Source organism: Vitis riparia, chromosome 12 (genome assembly GCF_004353265.1).
Source record: "Vitis riparia cultivar Riparia Gloire de Montpellier isolate 1030 chromosome 12, EGFV_Vit.rip_1.0, whole genome shotgun sequence".
Lineage (NCBI taxonomy): Eukaryota > Viridiplantae > Streptophyta > Magnoliopsida > Vitales > Vitaceae > Vitis > Vitis riparia.
Window position 1 is genome coordinate 18,223,702 of NC_048442.1, and position 21,135 is coordinate 18,244,836.

The 21,135-nt window shown below is 34.8% G+C and overlaps 2 protein-coding genes and 2 long non-coding RNA genes across 5 annotated transcripts; all 4 read right to left on the reverse strand.

Moving 5' to 3' along the window:
• Positions 1 to 609: 609 nt before the first annotated feature.
• LOC117925859 lies at positions 610 to 1,820 on the reverse strand. Its single transcript, XR_004653057.1, has 3 exons — positions 1,734 to 1,820; positions 1,241 to 1,378; positions 610 to 730 (listed from the first exon to the last, which is right to left on the reverse strand). It is a non-coding gene; the product is annotated as an uncharacterized LOC117925859 (long non-coding RNA).
• A 1,540-nt stretch (positions 1,821 to 3,360) lies between these two features.
• Positions 3,361 to 6,198, reverse strand: LOC117927094. Of its 2 annotated transcripts, XR_004653284.1 has the most exons (3): positions 5,994 to 6,180; positions 5,492 to 5,848; positions 3,361 to 4,305 (listed from the first exon to the last, which is right to left on the reverse strand). It is a non-coding gene; the product is annotated as an uncharacterized LOC117927094 (long non-coding RNA). The 2 variants fall into 2 exon arrangements; XR_004653283.1 differs by lacking the exon at positions 3,361 to 4,305 and having other exon boundaries at positions 5,463 to 5,848; positions 5,994 to 6,198.
• Positions 6,199 to 7,300: 1,102 nt separating this feature from the next.
• Positions 7,301 to 9,235, reverse strand: LOC117926058 (glycine-rich cell wall structural protein-like). The gene is made up of 4 exons (XM_034845142.1): positions 9,136 to 9,235; positions 8,724 to 8,858; positions 8,395 to 8,466; positions 7,301 to 8,307 (listed from the first exon to the last, which is right to left on the reverse strand). The coding sequence occupies exons 1-4, from the start codon at positions 9,233 to 9,235 to the stop codon at positions 7,301 to 7,303; spliced, it is 1,314 nt and encodes a 437-aa protein (XP_034701033.1).
• Positions 9,236 to 18,349: 9,114 nt separating this feature from the next.
• On the reverse strand, positions 18,350 to 19,509 carry LOC117927014 (ctenidin-3-like). Its single transcript, XM_034846376.1, has 2 exons — positions 19,368 to 19,509; positions 18,350 to 19,077 (listed from the first exon to the last, which is right to left on the reverse strand). The coding sequence occupies exons 1-2, from the start codon at positions 19,477 to 19,479 to the stop codon at positions 18,617 to 18,619; spliced, it is 573 nt and encodes a 190-aa protein (XP_034702267.1). The 5' UTR covers positions 19,480 to 19,509; the 3' UTR covers positions 18,350 to 18,616.
• Between the last annotated feature and the right edge of the window lie 1,626 nt (positions 19,510 to 21,135).

Genomic DNA, 21,135 nt, shown 5'->3' on the forward strand with positions numbered 1-21,135 from the left:
ATTTGACAAGTAGGATAATTCACTTATTTTTGGCATCATTTTTAATTTTTAAGTTATTAAAAAATAATCACAAGATGACTCATATATTCTATTAATTTTTCATAATATTTTGCTTTGCATGCAATTAAAGGAATTTTGTGAGATTTGGACATGGGAAGTATATCGAAAATTAGGCAGAAAACGTTATTGTTTGCATTGAAGCTTGAAAGTACAGCCTACCATGCGGGGATTTAACCCCCATGGCTTCCTTTATTCTTATTATTTTCACATCATACTACACTATATCGACTTGCGTGGATCGATCAACTCTCAAGTTACGCGCCGCCTCCTCCTCCACGGCCACCACCACCGCCCTTTCCTCCACCGCCTTTTCCTCCGCCGCCTCCATGACCACCACCACCTCCACCTCCATGCCCGCCTCCATGGCCACCACCATGCCCGCCTCCATGACCACCACCACCACCATGTCCTCCACCGTCTCCACCTCCAAGCAGGCCTCCACCGCCCTTTCCTCCTCCACCACCACCGCCCTTTCCTCCGCCACCACCACCATGTCCTCCACCGCCTCCACCTCCGTGGCCACCACCATGTCCACCACCATGTCCACCACCGTGGCCACCACCATGTCCGCCACCGTGGCCACCACCATGTCCGCCTCCTCCTCCATAACCGCCACCACCTTGAGTACTTGCATCAGCTACCTGGTCCACTTCTGCAGGAGCAGCTTCCACTGCAAAGATAATACCAAACTCGTCATGCATGTTGAAAATTAGGCATACGCCAGTGCAACAATGATGCAATTACAAAATTCGAGGTTAGCGATATAATCTTGATCACCTTAAAGGTCGAGTTGTTTCCCGGATGGATGCAGGATTATGTACTATGATTTCTTAAAAATCAAGAATATTTATACTTCGATGGGAAAAAAGTTAGTATTTCTGTACTAACAATTTTGAGGTTGAGCCTCATTAGCATTTCTGCAACACCGCTTGCACCCATATTTGACCCTTTTTGCACTTGTACTTCGAATTTTCTATCTGATTTGCTGTAAAATTAATGTTAATAGAACACCTTGTTCTGCATCTAGTCGGAGATTGGGCGACTGACATATCATACTCATTTAGCACTAGTGAAAATCAGAAGAGTCCTAATCACTCTTCTCTTAGCACATTACAAAAAAAATATAAAAATGAAAAGCAATTAATAATAGCAATAATAATAATGAATTACTGATAGTGACCTCGTTTAGGCTCGGTTTCTGTAGCATGAACATCAGTAGGTTTGCTGCAGCACTTCATGCACCCATAGCGGCCAGAACCACCACAGCAACCATACTTGCAGCGGTACTTCGCATCATCGACACTGTTTATTTCCTTCTCTGCACCCACCAGCCATGTAACATGCAAGGTTAACATTTACTTGAATTCTAGAACACATATATACTTACTATTAAACTCTGCGCAATACATGTAATATGGAGACATATATATCAAATCATATGATCAAACTTCTAAAAACTGAAAGGTTGTTCTCTGATTTTGACCTAGTTAGCATTTGAAAAAATTCCATTATTTAGTGTTTTTGTTTTTCTTCAAATACTAGGAAAATATATATAGTTACATGCATGTTATTTCAATATCTCAATATATATAGATAGATGGAAAGACTGACAGATAGATAGTCAACTATGAGTCAAACTGAGGAAAAAAAAAAACAATCAATTTGATATTAACCATTTTTCTCATCTAGAGATGTCTCAGCAGACACAGTGGAAGAGATGAGAAGAAAAGCTGCAAGCAGTAGACTGAGGAGAATAAAAGCCTTGGAATTCATTTTCCCAGGAAGGAAGGTTTTGAGAAGGGATATGTGGAATGGAAATGCTAGGCATTCTGAAGCAGTATTTATAGAGGTGGGGGATGATAACCATTCAGGGTGTGTGTCATCTGCCAGCTAACAGCATAGATGGGTCTTGAAGATTATTTTGGCCTGATTTTGGCTCATAGTAGTCAGTTCAAAGTTTTATCCTTTGAAGTTTGAAAAAAGCTAGGTGAATGAGAGCTGGGGAAGGACTTAATTGAGGCAAACGGCAAAAGTGGGTTTTGGTAAAGCATAAATAGAAGTGTGACATTTGCTCTTATGTTGTTTTGCTGGTAGTTCACTTGGGTGTTTCAGCATTCTGTCCTCACACATTGACCGCTTGAGGAAAATGTTCGATTTACTGGAAGAGCTTTTCCTACTAACGTAAGTCTCTATAAATAAAATTAGAAGTATTTATCTTACCATATCTATTTGGGAAAACTATTTGTTGAAAATAGTTGGCATTCTTTTAGACAATGAATATGAGAATTATTTTTCTGATTTTTGGAAAAAGAATAAAAATAATGTTCAGTATGATAATTTTTTTCAAAAACAGTCTTAAAAAATATTTCTTAAAAACAAATTATTTTTCGAAAACATTTCATATTATTTATCATCTTTTTTTAAAAAAAATTGAAACATCTAATGACTGAGAAGTATAGGACTGCTAGTGTGGCATGGCTCGCGGGAAAAATGAAAGAAAAAGGAAAGAATAAATAAAATAAATTTAAAATTATTAAATTATTTTTATATCTTTTATATTTATTTAAGATATTTTTTTTCTATATAAAAATATAAGTTTCTAATTAATTTTAATTATATATATATTTTTATGATAAATTAAATATAAAAAAAAAAACTTTTTTAGTATTTTGAAAGCATACAATCATAGTTAAAGTAGATTGAGAATTGGAAGGACCTAAAATTGGGGCAAGCAAGTTCACTAAGAAGTTTGAGTGAAAAATAGCTACATTCATTCTTAAAAGCTCTTAGTATATTTATAAAATAAATAAATAAAAGAAAAATAAATAATTTACAGCTAGAAGATGATATAATTGCAACTAGACAGAGGTATCAGTGACCATCCTAGGTATTGAGACATTGTAGATCCTTAATATTTGTCCAGCTTTGTGAAGAAAATTGATGTTATCATTCTTCATGTTTGTAGATATGTAACCCTTGACTTTTCATCATTATCAGAGCTTTTGCTTAACTTATGGCCCTTCCCTTCATCTTTGCTACTAGTACCAATTTTTTTTTTCTGGGAATTTAATTAATAATCTTTGTAAAGTATTTTTTAGGTATATATTAATGGGAACACTCAGTATGTTATAAAGGAAGCTGGCAGGGTCCCAACGAGTGTGCAAGCTAGCTGTTGAGGTGATGAAATTGGCTAATTGAGGCATGGATAAATGCTTAAAGAAAATCAAAGGGAAACCCATTCATTTGCTACCATTCATTTGCATAAAGCCTGCAAAGTAGCAGAGGCAACAGGGGAGAAGAAGAAGACAACCCATGCACCACTTATTCATATATTCCTAATATATTACATAGGGTATTAGACTTGGGTTTAGTTCTCAGGCGTGGGGTTCATTTTTCGTGTTGTCCTGCGCTTCTTCTTGATTAGAGCAGCACTTTACGCAAAATGTTCTGGCCCCCCCGCCCCAAGCACAGCAACCACGTGTACAACTGAGAAAGTTAATTCCTCTTTCATTACCATGGGTTCCTCCTCCATGACCGCCTCCACCATCCTGAGTGCTTGCATCAGCTGCCTGGTTTGCTTTCTCGTCAGCGGCTTCTACTTCAGAAATATATACAACTTGTCTTATACACATATTCTTTGAATTTGATATCTGGGCATACCCCAAAATATTTCTTCTGCTAGTTTACTGAATTCTCAAACTTAGAAAAATAAAAAATTATTCATGGTGCTTTAGCACGTCATTTGAAATAAATTTCCTTTTTGCCCCCTTGTAGTCAATTTCTTGCAAATAAGAGTTAAAATAAGAAGAAAAAGGAAAAGGAGCTAGAGAGAGACAATGATGCTGACCATTCTTCTCGGCTGACACCATGAAAGAGGTGAGAAGAACAACAGCAAATAGAAGACTAAGGAAAGTAAAAGCCTTGGAGTTCATTTTTCCCGGAATTGAAGGAAGATTTAGAGATTAAGGAATGGAACTGATAGCATGCTGCAGCGGGATTTGTAGGGGTGGGGAGCGCAAGATGATGACTAACTGGTGTGTCATTTACCACATAAAGGCACAGATGACCGACGAAAATTAATTTGGCTGGACTTTAGGCTTTCGTATTCAATTCAAAGTCTTATATGTCTAATGAGAAAGAGCTCATACGAGGCAACCGACAAGAGAGTCTGGCTTAGACCTTAATTAGTTGTTGCCCAAATTACGGTCCTATGTGATGCCGGATGTGGTACCTTGCTTTCATGAACTATAAAACAAATATATATTTGATTAGCTTGTGAGATAACATATGTTACATAAATTATGATAAATAAATTTAGCCCTACTAATTAACCGTCCTTAGCTTTCAATTAACATTTTAATAATGGTTTGAAAACTTAATTAAAATTTAGCAACATTTTTATGGGAGAATTATGCTGTAAGGAGTCTATTTGTTGATAATGGGCTAAAAATGCTTATAACTTGTATAATTGATAAGAAGAATTTAAAATATGAAAAGATCAAAATACCAAGTAATCATCTCAACTAACATATAAAATGAAAAGTAATTGTAGCGAGAATTTGTGGTGCGTATATCAAAACTAGATTTTTTTACTATTGGATTTGCATATTTAATCACGATAATTGATTTATTGGTTTTTTATTGAAAAATTGAATTCTAGAGGATACAAATTTAGTAATAATTAAGTAATGATTTTTTATATTATTAAAATATATAATTTATAATAAATAAAAATAATGTATTATATAATTTTATCTTTTTTTATATCAATATTATTGAAAAATATATAATAATAGTTTTTAATTTTTTATCAACCATTTAATAAAAAATTAATTCTTATGAATTAAGGAAGTTGGGTTTATTTTGAATTCTAATTTTATTATATTAAATAACTAAAATTTAAGAAAAATCAATTTCAATATCCATCAATTAAAAATGCGTTTTGATTTAATGTAATTCTCATAAATAAATTGAAGTAGATTTTTTTATTCAAAATATTTGTTCATTTCATGAAATAAATACGGGTAAAAAATTTAATTTTAAAAGATAAATTTCACTGTAAAATTATTTAACAATAAGAATCTTTATTTTATAAATAGGATAAATATAAAATAAAAAAATTATAAAATTTTTAAAATGTAGGGAAGAGAAGGGCAAGGTAGGGAGAGAGAGAGAGAGGAGGGCTGCTGATTAGTTTTTTTAATTTAATGTTCAGGGTATTTTAGAAATTTTTGAAAAATAATATCATTTATCTCCATTTCTACTCTATTATTTAGATTTTGAGCTCAAATATAGGAGGATCTTGGGCCAATCTCAATTGATCTTAAAGCACAATTCTCCTCTTTTTTTAATCCATGAATTAGGTGGGTGCTTGATTGGTAGATAGATAGAACAAGAGAGAGTTGAAAGTTGAGGTCTAGAAATGAACTACCTTTCATTTGATACAGCTTCATAACATGATCCACAAGCACTAGAAGCGACCAGGCATGAAAGGGAAGACAATACCCTCATGCATCTTATTCATAATTCCCCATACATTACATAGAGTAATATACGTCAGGGTTCAGTTCCCAGCTGGCATGGGATTCTTAATTTTTCTTGTTGTTGAGAGCTTCTTCTGCACTAGAGCAGCACCTTCTGCATATTTTACGAGGACCCCAAGAACAACAGCCATTTTTGCAACCCAGACTCTGAGCGATACGCCCTCTTCTGTTAGTAACATAACCTGATCCATACCCGCAACCCCCCTGAGTGCTTGCATGATCTACCTGGTTTGCTTGCTGATCAGCTGCTTCCAAAGCAAACAGAAATTTTAAACTTGTGTTATTATTCTTTAAATTTGAAAATTGAGCACACCCCAAATACAATATATATATATATGTATCCCAAAATATTGTGAACCAAAAGGGAGGTTGAAGGATGGTGATACTAACCATTTTTCTCATCTATAGATGTCTTAGCTGACGCAGCTAAGGAGGTGAGAAGAACAGCTGCCAACAGAAGACAGAGGAGAAGAAAAGGCTTGGAATTCATTTTCAATCAAGTAAAGATTTTGAGAAAAGATGAGATGGGATTACTAGCGTTGATTACTTGAAGCAGTAGTTATAGTGGTGGAGGAGCAGTACTAATAAAGGACAAAAAGAAGTGGGAGAGTTCAAGATGATGACCAGTTGAAGTGGTGTGTGACTTGTCACCTAAAAGCATAGGTGGGTATTGAAGATTAATTTGGTTCCATGCTTCCGCTTCCAGCCAGTGTTGATTTCGAAGTTCTCTTTCCTAGAAAAATAGTTTGAATTTTGAGCAGAGGTTGCTAGGTGGCTGAAGAGGAAGGCTCAAAGGAGGCAAGTGAGAAGTAGGTTAGGAAGTGCTGTCATACTCAATTGACATTGTGAGTTTTGATCTTTTGTTGGCTTGCTCATTAGTCAACTTGGGTTTGTCAGCTTCCCTTCACGTGCCTTTGCCCAAAGGGATATGCTTGGTCTCCTTTTGGACTTATGGCGTTTGCTTTTGGACTTACGAAGCAACTTTTCGCCACCTCCATCATTTTTCCTTTTTCTTTCAGCCATGTGTTGTACTGCATAGACTATAGACCGCACCTTGATAAATATTAAACCCGAAGAAAGATGGTCCGAATAAAACAATACAAATTTCCACATCTAAACAAAAATATTAGCATTTTCTTTTGTTCTTGTCTCTATCTTCTTATTTTTAATCAATCTACTGTGTCATTCTTGCAAAGGGTAAAGAAAATGGAAAGGGCAGTAGCAAGACTTTGATCAATCATGATTGGATTATCTAATCTACTCATGATTTCAACAGTTGATGAAAGAAGAATACGAAGAAAATGTCTTTTGCAAACTGCATATGATCATTTTTTTTAATGAAATTATTAGCAATTAATTTTATGTTAGTAAGAGTAATTGGTTGAAGTTAATCAGAAAATTAATATTCATGAATATGATAATTAAGATGGGATGATGGTAGTGCAGATTAAGTAGGGGATTAATGTCACATTGTGAGTGTGATTAATTATGGTCAGTTGTTAGAAATAGTAGTAGTTAATTGAGGAGAGATAAAAGTAGGGAATTGGGGCACGATCGGATGGAAAGAAAAGAGAGAACCCACATGCATATTATTCATATTTTTATTACGTTACATCCTAGTACATTACATATAGAGGGAGTAGAGTGCATGGCTGCACTTAAACACGTAGGGTCGAAGTGGTTGAGATGTGTATGCATTAATGCAGCATCTTCCTTCCATTTACAGTGTAGTTGCTTCCTTGGCCATCACTTCCTCCTCCGTAGCCTCCTCCTCCGCCACCTCCTCCATGTCCTCCTCCATGACCACCACCTCCACCACCTCCATGACCACCACCTCCACCTCCTCCATGACCACCTCCTCCCCCACCGCCTCCATGACCTCCTCCACCTCCACCACCTCCATGACCGCCTCCACCACCACCATGACCAGCTCCACCTCCACCACCTCCATGACCGCTGCCTCCACCTCCTCCATGACCACCTCCTACACCACCTCCTCCGCCTTGGTAGCCACCTCCACCTTGACCACCTCCTTGGCCACCACCTTGGCTGCCTCCCTGTCCTCCTCCTTGGCCACCGCCTACACCACCTCCTCCTCCTTGGCTGCCACCTCCACTACCCCCTCCACCTTGACCACCTCCTTGGCCACCACCTTGACCGCCTCCCTGTCCTCCTCCTTGGCCACCGCCTACACCACCTCCTCCACCTTGACCACCTCCTTGGCCACCACTTTGACCGCCTCCCTGTCCTCCTCCTTGGCCACCGCCTACACCACCTCCTCCACCTTGACCACCTCCTTGGCCACCTCCTTGGCCACCACCTTGACCGCCTCCCTGTCCTCCTCCTTGACTACCTCCTTGGCCACCACCCTGACCACCACCTACACCACCACCTCCGCCTTGACCACCTCCGGTACCACCTCCTCCTTGACCACCTCCTTGGCCGCCACCACCCTGACCACCACCTCCGCCTTGACCACCTCCGGTACCACCTCCTCCTTGACCACCTCCTTGGCTGCCACCACCCTGACCACCACCTACACCACCACCTCCGCCTTGACCACCTCCGGTACCACCTCCTCCTTGACCACCTCCTTGGCCGCCACCACCCTGCCCTCCTCCATAACCACCACCTCCATGGCCGCCACCGCCACCACCTCCTTGTCCACCACCACCACCTCCATGGCCACCACCGCCGCCACCACCTACATGTCCACCACCACCGCCACCGCCTCCATGTCCACCTCCATGTCCACCACCTCCACCACCACCTCCTCCATGTCCACCACCACCTCCACCTCCGTGCCCTCCTCCATAACCGCCAGCACCATGATTTCTTACATCATCTACATGGTTTGCTTCCGCTGAAAAGATTAAACAAAACTTGTTATATTCTATATTGAGTTTGAAAATTGTGCATGGGCCATCATGTATTATAATCAACAATTACAAAAAAACACTTATAACGTATGCAATCTGCTGCAATTCTAAATTTATAGAAAAATATCAATCCTTTAATCAATAGAGTCCATGGAATTGTTTCCCATGACTTTTTTTCCCTCCTCCCTTGATACCATGCAAAATTGAAAAAAACAGGAGCAGAATGTCTACGGATACTAACGTTTTTGAGGTTCGGCTACCATGGTTCCAGCCTCAACAGCATTTGAGCAACAGCTCATGCATCCAAATCTGCCATAGCCACCGCAACAACCGTGTTGGCACCTGGCATTTGCATCATCTAGCTGATTTATATCCTCTGCAACATGTTGATAAAAATTGTTATTTTCTACATTTAATCAGGAATTTGTACTGTTTAGCAAAATCATTTATATCAGATCGAAAATATATCACAGCTGAATGAAGAGACACGTAAAATTGAAAATCTTTCATTTTCTTTTAAATGCACTGGATTTTTCTGAAGATTGCATGAAACCAGTTATTTCAGAAAACAAAAGAAACAGAAAGGAAAAAAAAAAAGAGGTTTTCGGGCAAACAGGGAAAACAAGGAGAGGGGAAGAAATAGCTATACTAACGATTTTTCTCATCTATAGATGTCTCAGCCAACACCACAGAAGAGACCAGAATATCGACTGCAAATAAGAGACTGAGGAAAACGAAAGCCTTGTAATTCATTTTCACTAGCTAGAAAGACTAGAAAGGATATGGATTGCTAGCATTTCCTGAACCAGAATTTATAGGGCTGGAGGGGCACTATGAGATGAAAAATGTGGGTGAGAGCAAGACAGCGGAAATTAAAGGGGTTTTGTCATATGCCACCTAAAAATTTTGATGCGTTATGAAGATTTTGGCCCCTGGTATTCATTTCAAAGCCCATCTCTTTGATTTTGTGTAGGTTTTGGGGTTTACGTGAGAGCCAGCTGGATGATCTGAGCTGAGGAAGGACTCAGATGCGGCAACTGGCAAATGAATTAAGCTAATTTGCACCGATTGCACCAACATTGTGACATTAGATTTCATGTTTTTTTGTTCAATAGTCAATCTGGGTTTTAAATATCCTGTCCTCATGCATATATGAACACAGATTTTTATATGTACTTGTTCAATAGTCAATCTGGGTTTTAAATATGCTGTCCTCATGCATGTATGTACACAGATTTTTATATATAACCTTTCCTCACGCATATGTGAACACAAAATTTTATACACATCCTTTGCTCATTAACATGTGAACACAGGTTTTTGATGTATATCCTCTCCTCATGCATGTCTAAACGCAGGCCAGCTATCCTGATGATCACTTTGTGGGTTTACGTTGTTCGGTGGATCTTCGGTGGAACCACTGTAGAATGTGTCGAGCTGAACTAGTATATTTATATGATTAAAACTAGGTATGGATGAATGAGAAATTCAGCTCAAAACAACCTATTTGATACCAGGAGATGTGGTGATTAAAAATAAATAAATAAAGGAAAGAAAAAAAACCTCTAACAAAGTGAAAGTGGGTGAGTTACTGAGTTATTCACCAGTAATTTATTAAATTCTCATCATACAAAACGATAAAAACTCTAACTTTTGCATAAATCATAATACTCAAATATCGTAAAACAATATGATTTTCACAACAGAAAATTGAGAAGAGAAAACATACTTTGATCTATGAGAGATTTATGAAGAAAATCAAATGTAATAGCAAACTGTGTTTCTCTCTTTTTGACCCCTTACGTTTGATAGATGTTTTACTGATAAAGAGAAAAATTAATATCTCTTTTTTGGGTAGAGAGAGTATAAGTCCCAGAAACACTCATTATCCCACTTTCCATCAAAGTAAGCAGTTAATTATCAAAAAATTTCTCAAAACAAACCAATAGAATTTTAGTTAGTATTATTTATTTATTAAACAATAATTGATATTTCAAACTTAAAGGACACATGGACCACTTCATAAAAAATGCTAATAATAGTTGTTGGAAAATGTCTCAAATTTTTATAAATGTTTTTTTAAAAAAATATTATATAGAATATTTTTAAAGTTGATATATTATTACAATATTGGATTTCTTTATTCAATAAGGAAGATTATTAGGAATACTTCAATATATATTTTAGGTCATAAGGGAAAATGTTATAAGATGGAGATAGACTTGTAAAAATTATATGAGATGGAGATGGATAGGGATGTGAGGAAAAATGGGAAGTACCTGGTGGATTGAGCAAAAGGCTTAGGGTGAAGATACAAGGAGTGGAACATGAGATGTTTCAAAAATTTAATAGATAACTATTGCTATCTTTTGTAATATTTTCTATGGTATAGTGGAATGATTATCTCTTATCTGTGGATTTAGGTATGATTGGTCGAATCACGTTAAAACAGCATGTACATATTTGTGTGGATTGTTTTATCTTTGTGTTATTGAACTAACATGTTTGTATTAAAGCTTTTATTGACATAACAAACTGCTATCAAAGCCTAGGGTGAAGATTCTTGGAAGAGCCAAAGAGAACAAAGCACATGAAGATGACAAAAGGAATTTTAGTTGGAGGTGAAGTTGATTGTTCTCTCTTTGGGATATCATTAAAAAAAAAATGTCTATCATGGAAAGATAGAAAATTGACTTCATGAAATTTGATTCAAGGTAGAGATTATTGAAAAGTATTTCGGATTCTATTTTTTTGAGCCACTTGGAAAGTCATTTATAATTTCTTAACAGAAAATATTCTTGTAAAGGAGTTTTCTATTACTATAAAGGAAATATCGTATTATGAAATGCATATTTAATAATTATAAAATTAGCTTCCTATCTGAAATCTTCCGATGTAATTAGAAAAATATATAGGAAGAGATATGACTAAAGAGTGAGTCTGGTATTTTAAGCGTACTTGGGACTTTGGGATTTGAAAGCTCTAAGGTTGTAATCTCTTCCCATGAATGTAAGCTTTAAGTCAAACCATGCAAATCGTTGTGTGCTTTGTGTGTTTGTGTGTTTATGTTTTCATTCTCTTATTCTTTTCCCCTTATTATTATTTTGTCATGGTTCTTAACAACAAACTAGTATCAAAGCACAAGATGAAGATTTTTGGAAGAATCAAAGGTAACATAGCATACAGAGGATGGCAAAAGGAATTTAGTGGAAGGTGAAGTTGATTGGTCTCTCGTCATGATGTGATACAAAAAGTGTCATAGAGAAATGGAAAATTGACTCAATGAAATTTGATTTAAGGTAGAGGTTGTTGGAAAATATCCTAAATTCCTAATTAGAATAAATTCATTTCTGTAAAGAACATTGTATATAATATTTCTTAAGTTGATATATTATTATAATATTTTATTTCCTTATTTAATAAGAAAAGTTATTAGGAATAACATTATAAATATTATAAGTCATGAAAAAAAAAAAGTTATGAGATTGAGATAAACTTGTAAAAACTATAAGAGATGGATTAGAGATGTGAGAAAGAATGGGATGCACTCTTTCAGGAACCTAATAGTTGTATTTATGGTATAGTAAAATGATTTTCTTTCATCGATCTTTGAATGTAAGTATGGTTAGATAAACCATGTTAAAAGCTCATGTACTTTTGTATGGATTGTTTTATCTTTGTGTTCTTGAACTAACAGACACAACAATAGTAAATCCTCATATGGTTTTCATTTGGGTTGTTTTTAGAAACCCTAAACCTGTTATGATTTAGTTTTAGAAAAAAACGTTAAATGGGAATTAGATGAAGATTTATTGCAGAGTCAAAATATTAAGATTGTTGGTTGTAATAGAATTTATTGGAATAGTAGTTGATATTTTTTTATTGGTTGACATGTTAGAAATTTTAAAAATTAATTGATGATGATGATGATGATATTAACTATTTCAATGTGGTAGTGTAGTAACTATGTGGAATTGAAATTTATTGGTGATTTATTAGTGTTGAAAATGTCAAAATTTTTAAGTATTGTTATATGTTTAAAATAATTGTTTTATATCATTGGGTATTATTATTTGAGTTGAGATTGAACAATAATATTATATTGTATTAACTTTACATTCATGGTTGTATAGAAAGAAAAATAAAGAAATAGTTGTATGAAATGGAAAGGAAAATGAAAAAAAAACCAAAAAAGGCAATTTATGAAAAAAAAAATGAGAAACGAAAAGACTTTCAAGAGAACGAATTAAAAAGAGAGTAAGATTGTTTGTATGAAAGACAGTTTATCCTATGAATACTTTGAATGAGGAGTGTATTAAGGTGTGGACACACATCATTTGGTGAAAGTTTGAAAAGAAAATTGCACTATATATGATTGTGTGTACATGATCATTATCATGAGTGTAAATTTCATTTATTTGAGTTTTAATTATAGTGAGTCATATGCTTTTATATATTTTAAATATTTCATAAGGTGAGTGTTCCAATGAATTGAAATTCCCTATGTTATTTACTTAACCTAAATATGTTAGGTCATAAATATGCTAATATTAAATAAATATTCTATGTTAAGCTTATCAAACTCTTGACATGTTCATCTCATTAAAATCTAATTAGTCTTAATCGTGGATAACTATGGTGTTTTAATATTCATGTTAAGCTTTTATATAATGTAAACTATTATATTTTCCCTCGGGTGTAAACACCCTTACTCAACATACGGGAAATGTTCACACCTTTCCCTTTTTAGATGCAGAAAAAATTAGCTCCTATTGGAACTCCTAAAAAGACTTCGAAGAAATGAAAATCATAATTACCTTGATTCTTTTGTAATTATCTCAAATGTAATAGTTTATGTTTAAGTTGTATAGTGTAATTTGTTATTGAATTATTATAATATTTAGATTTACGATTAATTTTTCTTATAGTAAATTTTAAGGGTCTCCAACGGGCCGGGTCGGGCCCTTGGTAAATCTAAGGCCTGTAGGCCCTCAAGCTGGGCGGGCGGGCGGGCCTACGGGTTTGGGTGGGCTTGGGTAAAAATTAAAATGTCTTTTGAGTTTTAAAATGAGGGGGATTCGAACCCCTTCCCTTATGAATTTCAAGGAGAGCCAGCCACTAACTGAGCTGGCCCTCTTTTGTGTAACTATTTTGCATTACTTATATATATATATTAGAAATGTCGTATGATTTTTGAAAAAAATAAAATAAAAGTGAGTTGACTGTTCAACGGTCACATGACCATTGAACAGGCCACTCACTTCAAATGTTAAATTTCAAAGTACATGACCATTGAACAGTCATCTTGGCATTTAAAAAAAAAATTAAATCCTAACGATCACATACCTCCTTATAAATATTAAATACCCTCAATTTATTCTATTCTCTCAACTCTCAAGCTCTCTCCCATTCCACAATGTTAGCCCAAGGGTTCTCCTAATCAGGTTTTGATGATAACAAACCATGGTTAAGTGACTAATTGTTTTAAACTGTTAAGAATCTCAGGCTTAATCTCAAAAATTCATCAAGGACCAAACGAATACGGGATCGAGATCATTTGGAAGACTTGTAATCATAGGAAATGAATGTAAGATGATAGCATGAGTGCACTTAGGATGTTCATACCTTTTCATGCATCTTAGAAAACTCGGTTTATTCTCTAAAACTTGATTTTCTTTAAAACCCGAGTTTTATCAAATATACCTTAGGCAAACTGATTCAAAATTGGCATATTAACTCCCTAAAGACCTTGCCTAAGTATTGGAAAAGAAAGAAATAAAAAAGGATAGGTTTTCGGGGCCAAAAGGCTCAACCGGTTGAGGCTATGGCCAACCGGCTCAACCGGTTGGGTAACCGGTCGACCGGTTACCCTTGTCCGGTCAAGGTCCGGTCGAGGGAGCAGAAAAACTTTCTCTCTCTCCCAGTAGCTTGTTCTTCCCGGTCGAGCCTCACCCTTGTCCGGTCGAGGTCCGGTCGAGGCAACGATAACCTGCCATGCATTAATTGCACCAACGGCTAGTGATCCGGTCGACCCTTTGCTCGTCCGGTCGAGGCTACTTTTCTGCTGTTTTTGTCTCCCGAGCTTAGAAACCTATAAATTGAGAGCTCCTCTTCATTTATGACTAAGAGAACTATTGCATTCAAAGCCTACCTACCTGTTCTTGATCAAAAAGCTCTCCATTTCTTTCTAAGTGCATCAAACCATCAATTGCATATTCTTAGTGCACTCTTGCAATTCATCCTAGTTTTCTCTTGTAACTTGAGCCATCCTTAAGCTAGGTTGAGAGTTTCATCCTTGTGTAAACTAAGTGTGAAAGCCTTCAAGTGGTTCAAATCTTGAAGTGATTGTGTAAAAGCCCATTGGAGCCGGAATCCAAGTGTAAGACGATTGAAAGCTTGATTGAAGCATCAAGTTAGTGGAACCCTCACTCGGTTAGGAGGTTGAGGAGAGTGGACGTAGGCAAGGAAGGGCCGAACCACTATAAACCCGAGTTTGAATTCTCTAACCTTATCTTTTTCCTTTATTTGTTTTGTGCATATATTATTGTGTGGAAAAAGATTTTGAAAAACCCAATTCACCCCCCCTTTTGGGTATTTTCCTTAATTAATTCATAGCCTTTGTTTTATCACATAATATTTCCAATTATTGTATTTTGTCTCAAATTATTCAATATTATTGGTGGTGAAAAACAAGCATTGGTGGCTCAAAGAGTTCGAATTTGAAGGAATTTTTGCTTCGGTTCTCCAATTTAGTAACATACTTCACATTTTCTTTTATTTATTTGTTACATTTTAATTTTACATTTATTATTTTTAGCATAATATTTTATCAATAATTATAATTATGGCAAATGGTTCTTGTTCTTCATCTAATGCATGTGATAGCAAAAAATTTACTTCAAATATATGAAAATTTTTTGATAGAATAGAAATAAATTTAGAAAATAATAAAAAAGAAATAAAAGCAAAATGTAAAATTTGTAACAAACTTCTTAGTGGTGGCTCAAATGCAGGTACAAGTCCTTTAAAAATGCATCATGAAAATTGTAAAACTAAAAATAATGTAGATATTAGAAATTATATGCAATTAGGTAAAGATGAAAGTGAAAATTTAAAAACATTTTCTTATGATGAATCTTATTGTCGTGAAGAAATGATTGGTTATATAATAAGAGCATAACAACCTTTCAATTTCATGGAAACTCATGATTATACGGGAACAATGCAATGAGCTATTAATCCTCATTTTTAAGATTGCTTTGGAAATACAGTTAAAAGAAGTCTTATAAAAAATTTTGAAACACAAAAAGAAAATTTAAATTTTTTTTTTGCAAATTTTGAAGGAAGAATTTGTTTAACATATGATATTTGGACATCTTTAACTCACAATGGTTTTTTTATGTATAACTGCTCATTATATTGATAATGAATGGAAATTAAATAAAAGAATTATTTCATTTAAAATAATAAATGCTCCACATAATGGTAAAAATATAGCATCTTTAATAAATATTGATGAAATTATAGATTTTGGCATTTGTGATAAAATATTTACAATAACATTAGATAATGCTTCTAATAATGGTGCCGCAGTATATAGATTAAAACGATATTGGCAAATAAAAGAAGATCAATGTAAAATATTTCATGTGCGTTGTTGTGCACATATTTTAAATTTAATTGTAAAAGATGGATTAAAACACGTTGATGATACATTATAAAAAATTAAAGGCATTGTTGCAGGTCTTAATAGTTCTCAAGCAAAACATGAATTATTTTTTGATTGTTGCAAAATGTTAAATATGAAAAAAAAGAAATATAAATTTGGATATGCCCACTAGATGGAATTCCACTTATAAACTTTTACAAACTATTATAAAATATAGAAAAGTAGTAGAACTATATGAAATACAATTAATTAGCAATGATTGTGAAACAGATATTGATGTATTAAATGATTATGATTGACATATTGCAGATCTTTTAAGAGATCTTTTTGAAGTATTTGATACTTCAACAAAAAAATTTTGTGGTGTATATTATCCAACTTCAAACCGAGTTGTCATGCAAATAACTAATATTTTTATTGTACTTCAAAAATATTTAAATTTCGATATATTTAATGATGCAATATTTGCAATGATAGAAAAATTTAGAAAATATTGGGGAGAAATACCTTTAATTTTTTATCTTGGTTTAATTGTGGACCCTAGATTGAAATTTGAAGCTTTGGATGAATGATTAACAAATATTTAATTTAATGACCAAATAAAAATTGAAGAAATTAAAAATGAAATAAATTCATTCTTATATAATTTATATAACTATTATAAAGAAAAATATGGTGATGATATTAGTTCTATTAAATTACCACCTACATCTACAAGCTCTTCATCTTTTTATAAAAGAACTCTAGAAATGTTGAAAAGTTGAAAGAAGGCAACAAATAGTTCTCCAAACAACACAACTGATTTAGATAGATATCTTAATACTGATTTAATTTCATTTGAAGATGATGAAGATTTTGATATTTTAATATGGTGGAAATCACAACAACACAAATATCTTATACTTTCTATCATTGCTCGTGATGTACTAACAATTCCTGTGAGTACAGTTGCATCAGAAGCTGCTTTTAGTGCAGGTGGAAGAGTAGTTAGTGATAAACGATACAACTTAGTGCCGGATTCTATTGAAGCAAATATGTGTGTGAAAGACTGGACAATAGTAGATAAAAGGATATTTGATTCTATTCAAGAAGAAAATATGTTTGTCGATATGGAAAAACTAAAATCATCAAGATCTTCATGGATTTGCGATAGTTCATCATCACCGCCAAAAGATAATAATTAAAATATTTTACTAAATGTATGTCATATTTTTATTTTTATTTTTTGTGGTTGAAAAGTACAAATGATTGACAAATAAGTAGGTGCCAACCTAGTTGGGATATACTTATTTTGTAGTGATGTAAACTTTTTCCACATTTTCAAATGTAATGTATACATTCAATTAATAAAATAGTTAACAATGAATATTTTTATTAATGTAGCATTTTTTATTTTTTGAATATCTTTTTTTTTATATATACATTTTTTTTAAGTGGCAGGCCTATGGGCGGGCTGGCCCGGGCCTAAATTGGGGCCGGTGGCCCGGCCCATCCCATCCCAGAAATGGGCTCAGGCCGGGCTCGGACCTGCTGGGCTCGAGCCGGGCTTTAGCCCGCTGGGCCTGGCCCGGGCCATGGGCTTTTTGGAGACCTTATTAGTAATTAAGACTTACCTATAGATGATTCTTGTATTATAGTTATTAGTATTATTTTATTTATTAATTTAAGATTAAACTATTTAGAGGAAATAGTTTGACTAGTCGATTGCTAGCTAAGATGGAAGTAACCGTTAGGGTCAAATTTTTTACTTGGGGTCATGATTTGGGTTTTGGATTGCCTAGAATTCGACACATGACACATGCACTCTCGGATCTTAGAATTTATTCATCAATGGTTCGTCAGTTCTCATTAATATTGCCTCCATCACTAAGAGCCTGGTGCGGGGCTCATCCCAGGGAGCCATAATCCATTTAATTTTGTATGCCTCCTCTTACACCCCAGTATTTTGTTGGCAACTTGTGAACCACATTTTGAAAGGGAAAACAATGCCTCTAGTCCCTATGCTATGCAGATAACTACATTCAATATTTCAGACAAAAAAAATGGCATTGAATGCAGTGAGCCTCATCACTGAAGCTTACAGTAGGCTCTCTGTCTCCATCCGTTTGTATCAAAGCTAGTTTTTCAAATGAAGTAAAAATCTATGATAGCAAAATGAAAATGGCTATTTTTTCTTTCTTTAATTAAAGACAAAAGGGTTGTTGATTTTGCTACTAAACAAGACATGATCATTTTAAGCATTTGGACAATCACAAGGATATGTCCAATATTCTTACATTAATTAACCAGGTAGAGCATGTGTGGAGACCTAAGCATCCACCCATGATTTTATTGCTACTTCTCATGAAGTATTGGTACACAGTAATGCACAAGCACTTCTAATGAAGTATTGGTACACACTACACAAGCAATAATATACATATAATATTGCAATATAGCTAATTAACTGATAATCATTTGCTGCTTCAGTTCTGAGGCTTGGCTTTAGTTTCTGCCTCGACAGCCTCACCTGCATAGGAGCAACACCTCCTGCAACCTCTTCCATAGGACCCTCCACTGCAGCAACCATACCGGCAATACCCTCCTCCATAGCCTCCACGGCCCGGATTACCACCATAACCTCCACGGCCAGAGCCTCCGCGGCCAGGGTACCCTCCATATCCACCACCTGGGTAGCCTCCGTTTCCGCCACCTGGGTAGCCTCCGTTTCCGCCACCTGGGTAGCCCCCGTTTCCGCCACCTGGGTATCCTCCGTTTCCGCCACCTGGGTATCCTCCGTTTCCGCCACCTGGGTATCCACCGTTTCCGCCACCTGGGTATCCTCCGTATCCCCCACCTGGGTATCCTCCATTTCCGCCACCTGGGTACCCTCCATAGCCAGGGTACTTGGCATCATGTACCCCATTTGTCTTTGCTGCCGCCTCAGCTGCAGTTTTGAGGTATATCAAATTAATGTAATAGACATTTGTCTATAGCATAAGGTATATATAAACATGTATATAACTCAAGAAGTTCCTTTGATAGAATCTATATATGGTTCTAGTCTAAGGTTAATAAAAATAGTAGAGTATTTGGAAGCTTATATTAGACTGAAAGTCCACTCTCCATGTATAGGTATCCTTACTGATAATTCACTCATACATTCATATATAGTGTATGAATGACAAAACCAGAGTTACATGGGGAAAAATAAATAAATAAATGAAGTAAACTCACTCTTTTTTTGTTCAGTGGAGGTCTCAGCCAAGTCCCTAGCGGCCACCTCTGAAGAGATGAGAAGAAGAACAGCCCATAAAAGAGCCAGGAAAACAAAAGCCTTGGAACCCATTTTCCCTATGGTGAACTCTTAAAGAAAGGGCTGGAGAAGGATGAAGTATGTACACCAGTGCCTCCTGACCTCCATTTATAGGCAATAAGAGATGTTGCTAGAGAGAGCAACCATTAAGAAGCATGCAGACGTGACCCACATTGTAGTTGGGTGTTGGAAGGCTGGCTTTTATTTCATTAGGCAATCAGATCTTATCTTATATATGATGAAATTTCTGAAAAAATAAAAAAGTTGAGTTTTCCTTTTTCGGTTTGACTTTCATTACATCAATCTGTGTCGGATAAGGGAGATAGGCAATGATTTTGGGTCGGTGGTTGAATCTTAAAAAGCAGAAGTCTCATGATTAGTGTACCAAACCGATTTTTATGAAAGAAAATCCTAGGTAACCATGACATGCATGGTTTTGACCGGATAAAAATAACTTAAAAAAATAAAATAAAACAAAACTTATTTTATAACATATGGACTAAGAGGACTTTAATTTGAATTAAGTGACCCTTTTATATATATATATATATATGCTAAAATAATAATAATAGAATATCATTTCTGATGGGTCAAAGTTGGAAGGTTTTGTAGGAAACTGGTTACAAGAAGAGTGTTATTGCCGCATTGATTGGACTCAACCAATACCCGGTCGGTTAATTATTAGCTTCTGTGGTGTACCTTTTATGGGGTACATTTGAAACCAAGGGGTTTTTTGGTCTATTACTATCATTTGGAAAAAAGAAAAAAAAATCCTGTTCGGTTAATTGAGAAAATTCCACACTAATCAAAACATGGCTTTTGTAACAAATGATTTATCATTTTATTATGTTTTGTTACCGAAAAATTTGAGAAAAAATGTGATGGAAATAAGATAAAGAAAAAAAGTGGAACGAAATAAAAAATAAGAGAAAATAAAAAATAGATTCAAAATTAATAAACTATTTTTATATGTTTCTTTGAATTCATTTCACTTAGTTTTATCTATTATATAATGATTCAACAATTTAAAAATATATAAATTTCTAATTAATTTTAATTAGTTGTAATTTTCTTTAAAAAAATTATGGTGATGCCAAATAAGAGAAAATTATTTTTCTTAATATTGTTTTTATTTTTTTAGTACTTTTGAGAAACCATACGTAGCCCAAATTAAATTAATTTTTCTTAAAGTTTGCACTAAATTACCCACCATGATTTTTAATCCATTTATGAGACATTTGGAAAAGTATTCAAAATAAAATACGTAGAAAAATGACTTATTGGTAAAGTTTAGGTTTTTCATTATCAATTTATTTGGCTCTAATCAACCCCAAATTAAAGTGAATAATATAATTTTTTTAATATAATGTTAATATTGTAAAAGTTTTATTAAATAATAAATAAGGTTCTTATTATAAGTACCTTATATAGAGCTCTTTTTAAAATGGCTCTCATGATCTTAAAACGATACTTATATAGTGTCAAATTTTTTTTCCTTTATTTGATATGAGATATTACAAACACCTTTCATGTGATACAATGTTCTTATCGTGTCTCGTAAGATTATAATGTCAAACAAACAAACATCTTATATGAACCTAAACAAATCCACACCCCAGGGGTCGATATCAACTCTAATACCAATATTATCTACTCTAAGCCCAAATGAATCCTCACGATTTTAAACGC

Coding starts and splice junctions, on each gene's coding strand:
- LOC117927014 (XM_034846376.1), bottom strand. CDS start 19,479: ATGGGTTCCAAGGCTTTTGTTTTCCTGGCTCTTTTATGGGCTGTTCTT. Junction 19,078..19,367: donor CTCCACTGAACAAAAAAAGA/GTGAGTTTACTT, acceptor TCAAAACTGCAG/CTGAGGCGGCAGCAAAGACA.
- LOC117926058 (XM_034845142.1), bottom strand. CDS start 9,235: ATGAATTACAAGGCTTTCGTTTTCCTCAGTCTCTTATTTGCAGTCGAT. Junction 8,859..9,135: donor ATCTATAGATGAGAAAAATC/GTTAGTATAGCT, acceptor AACATGTTGCAG/AGGATATAAATCAGCTAGAT. Junction 8,467..8,723: donor GGTAGCCGAACCTCAAAAAC/GTTAGTATCCGT, acceptor TAATCTTTTCAG/CGGAAGCAAACCATGTAGAT.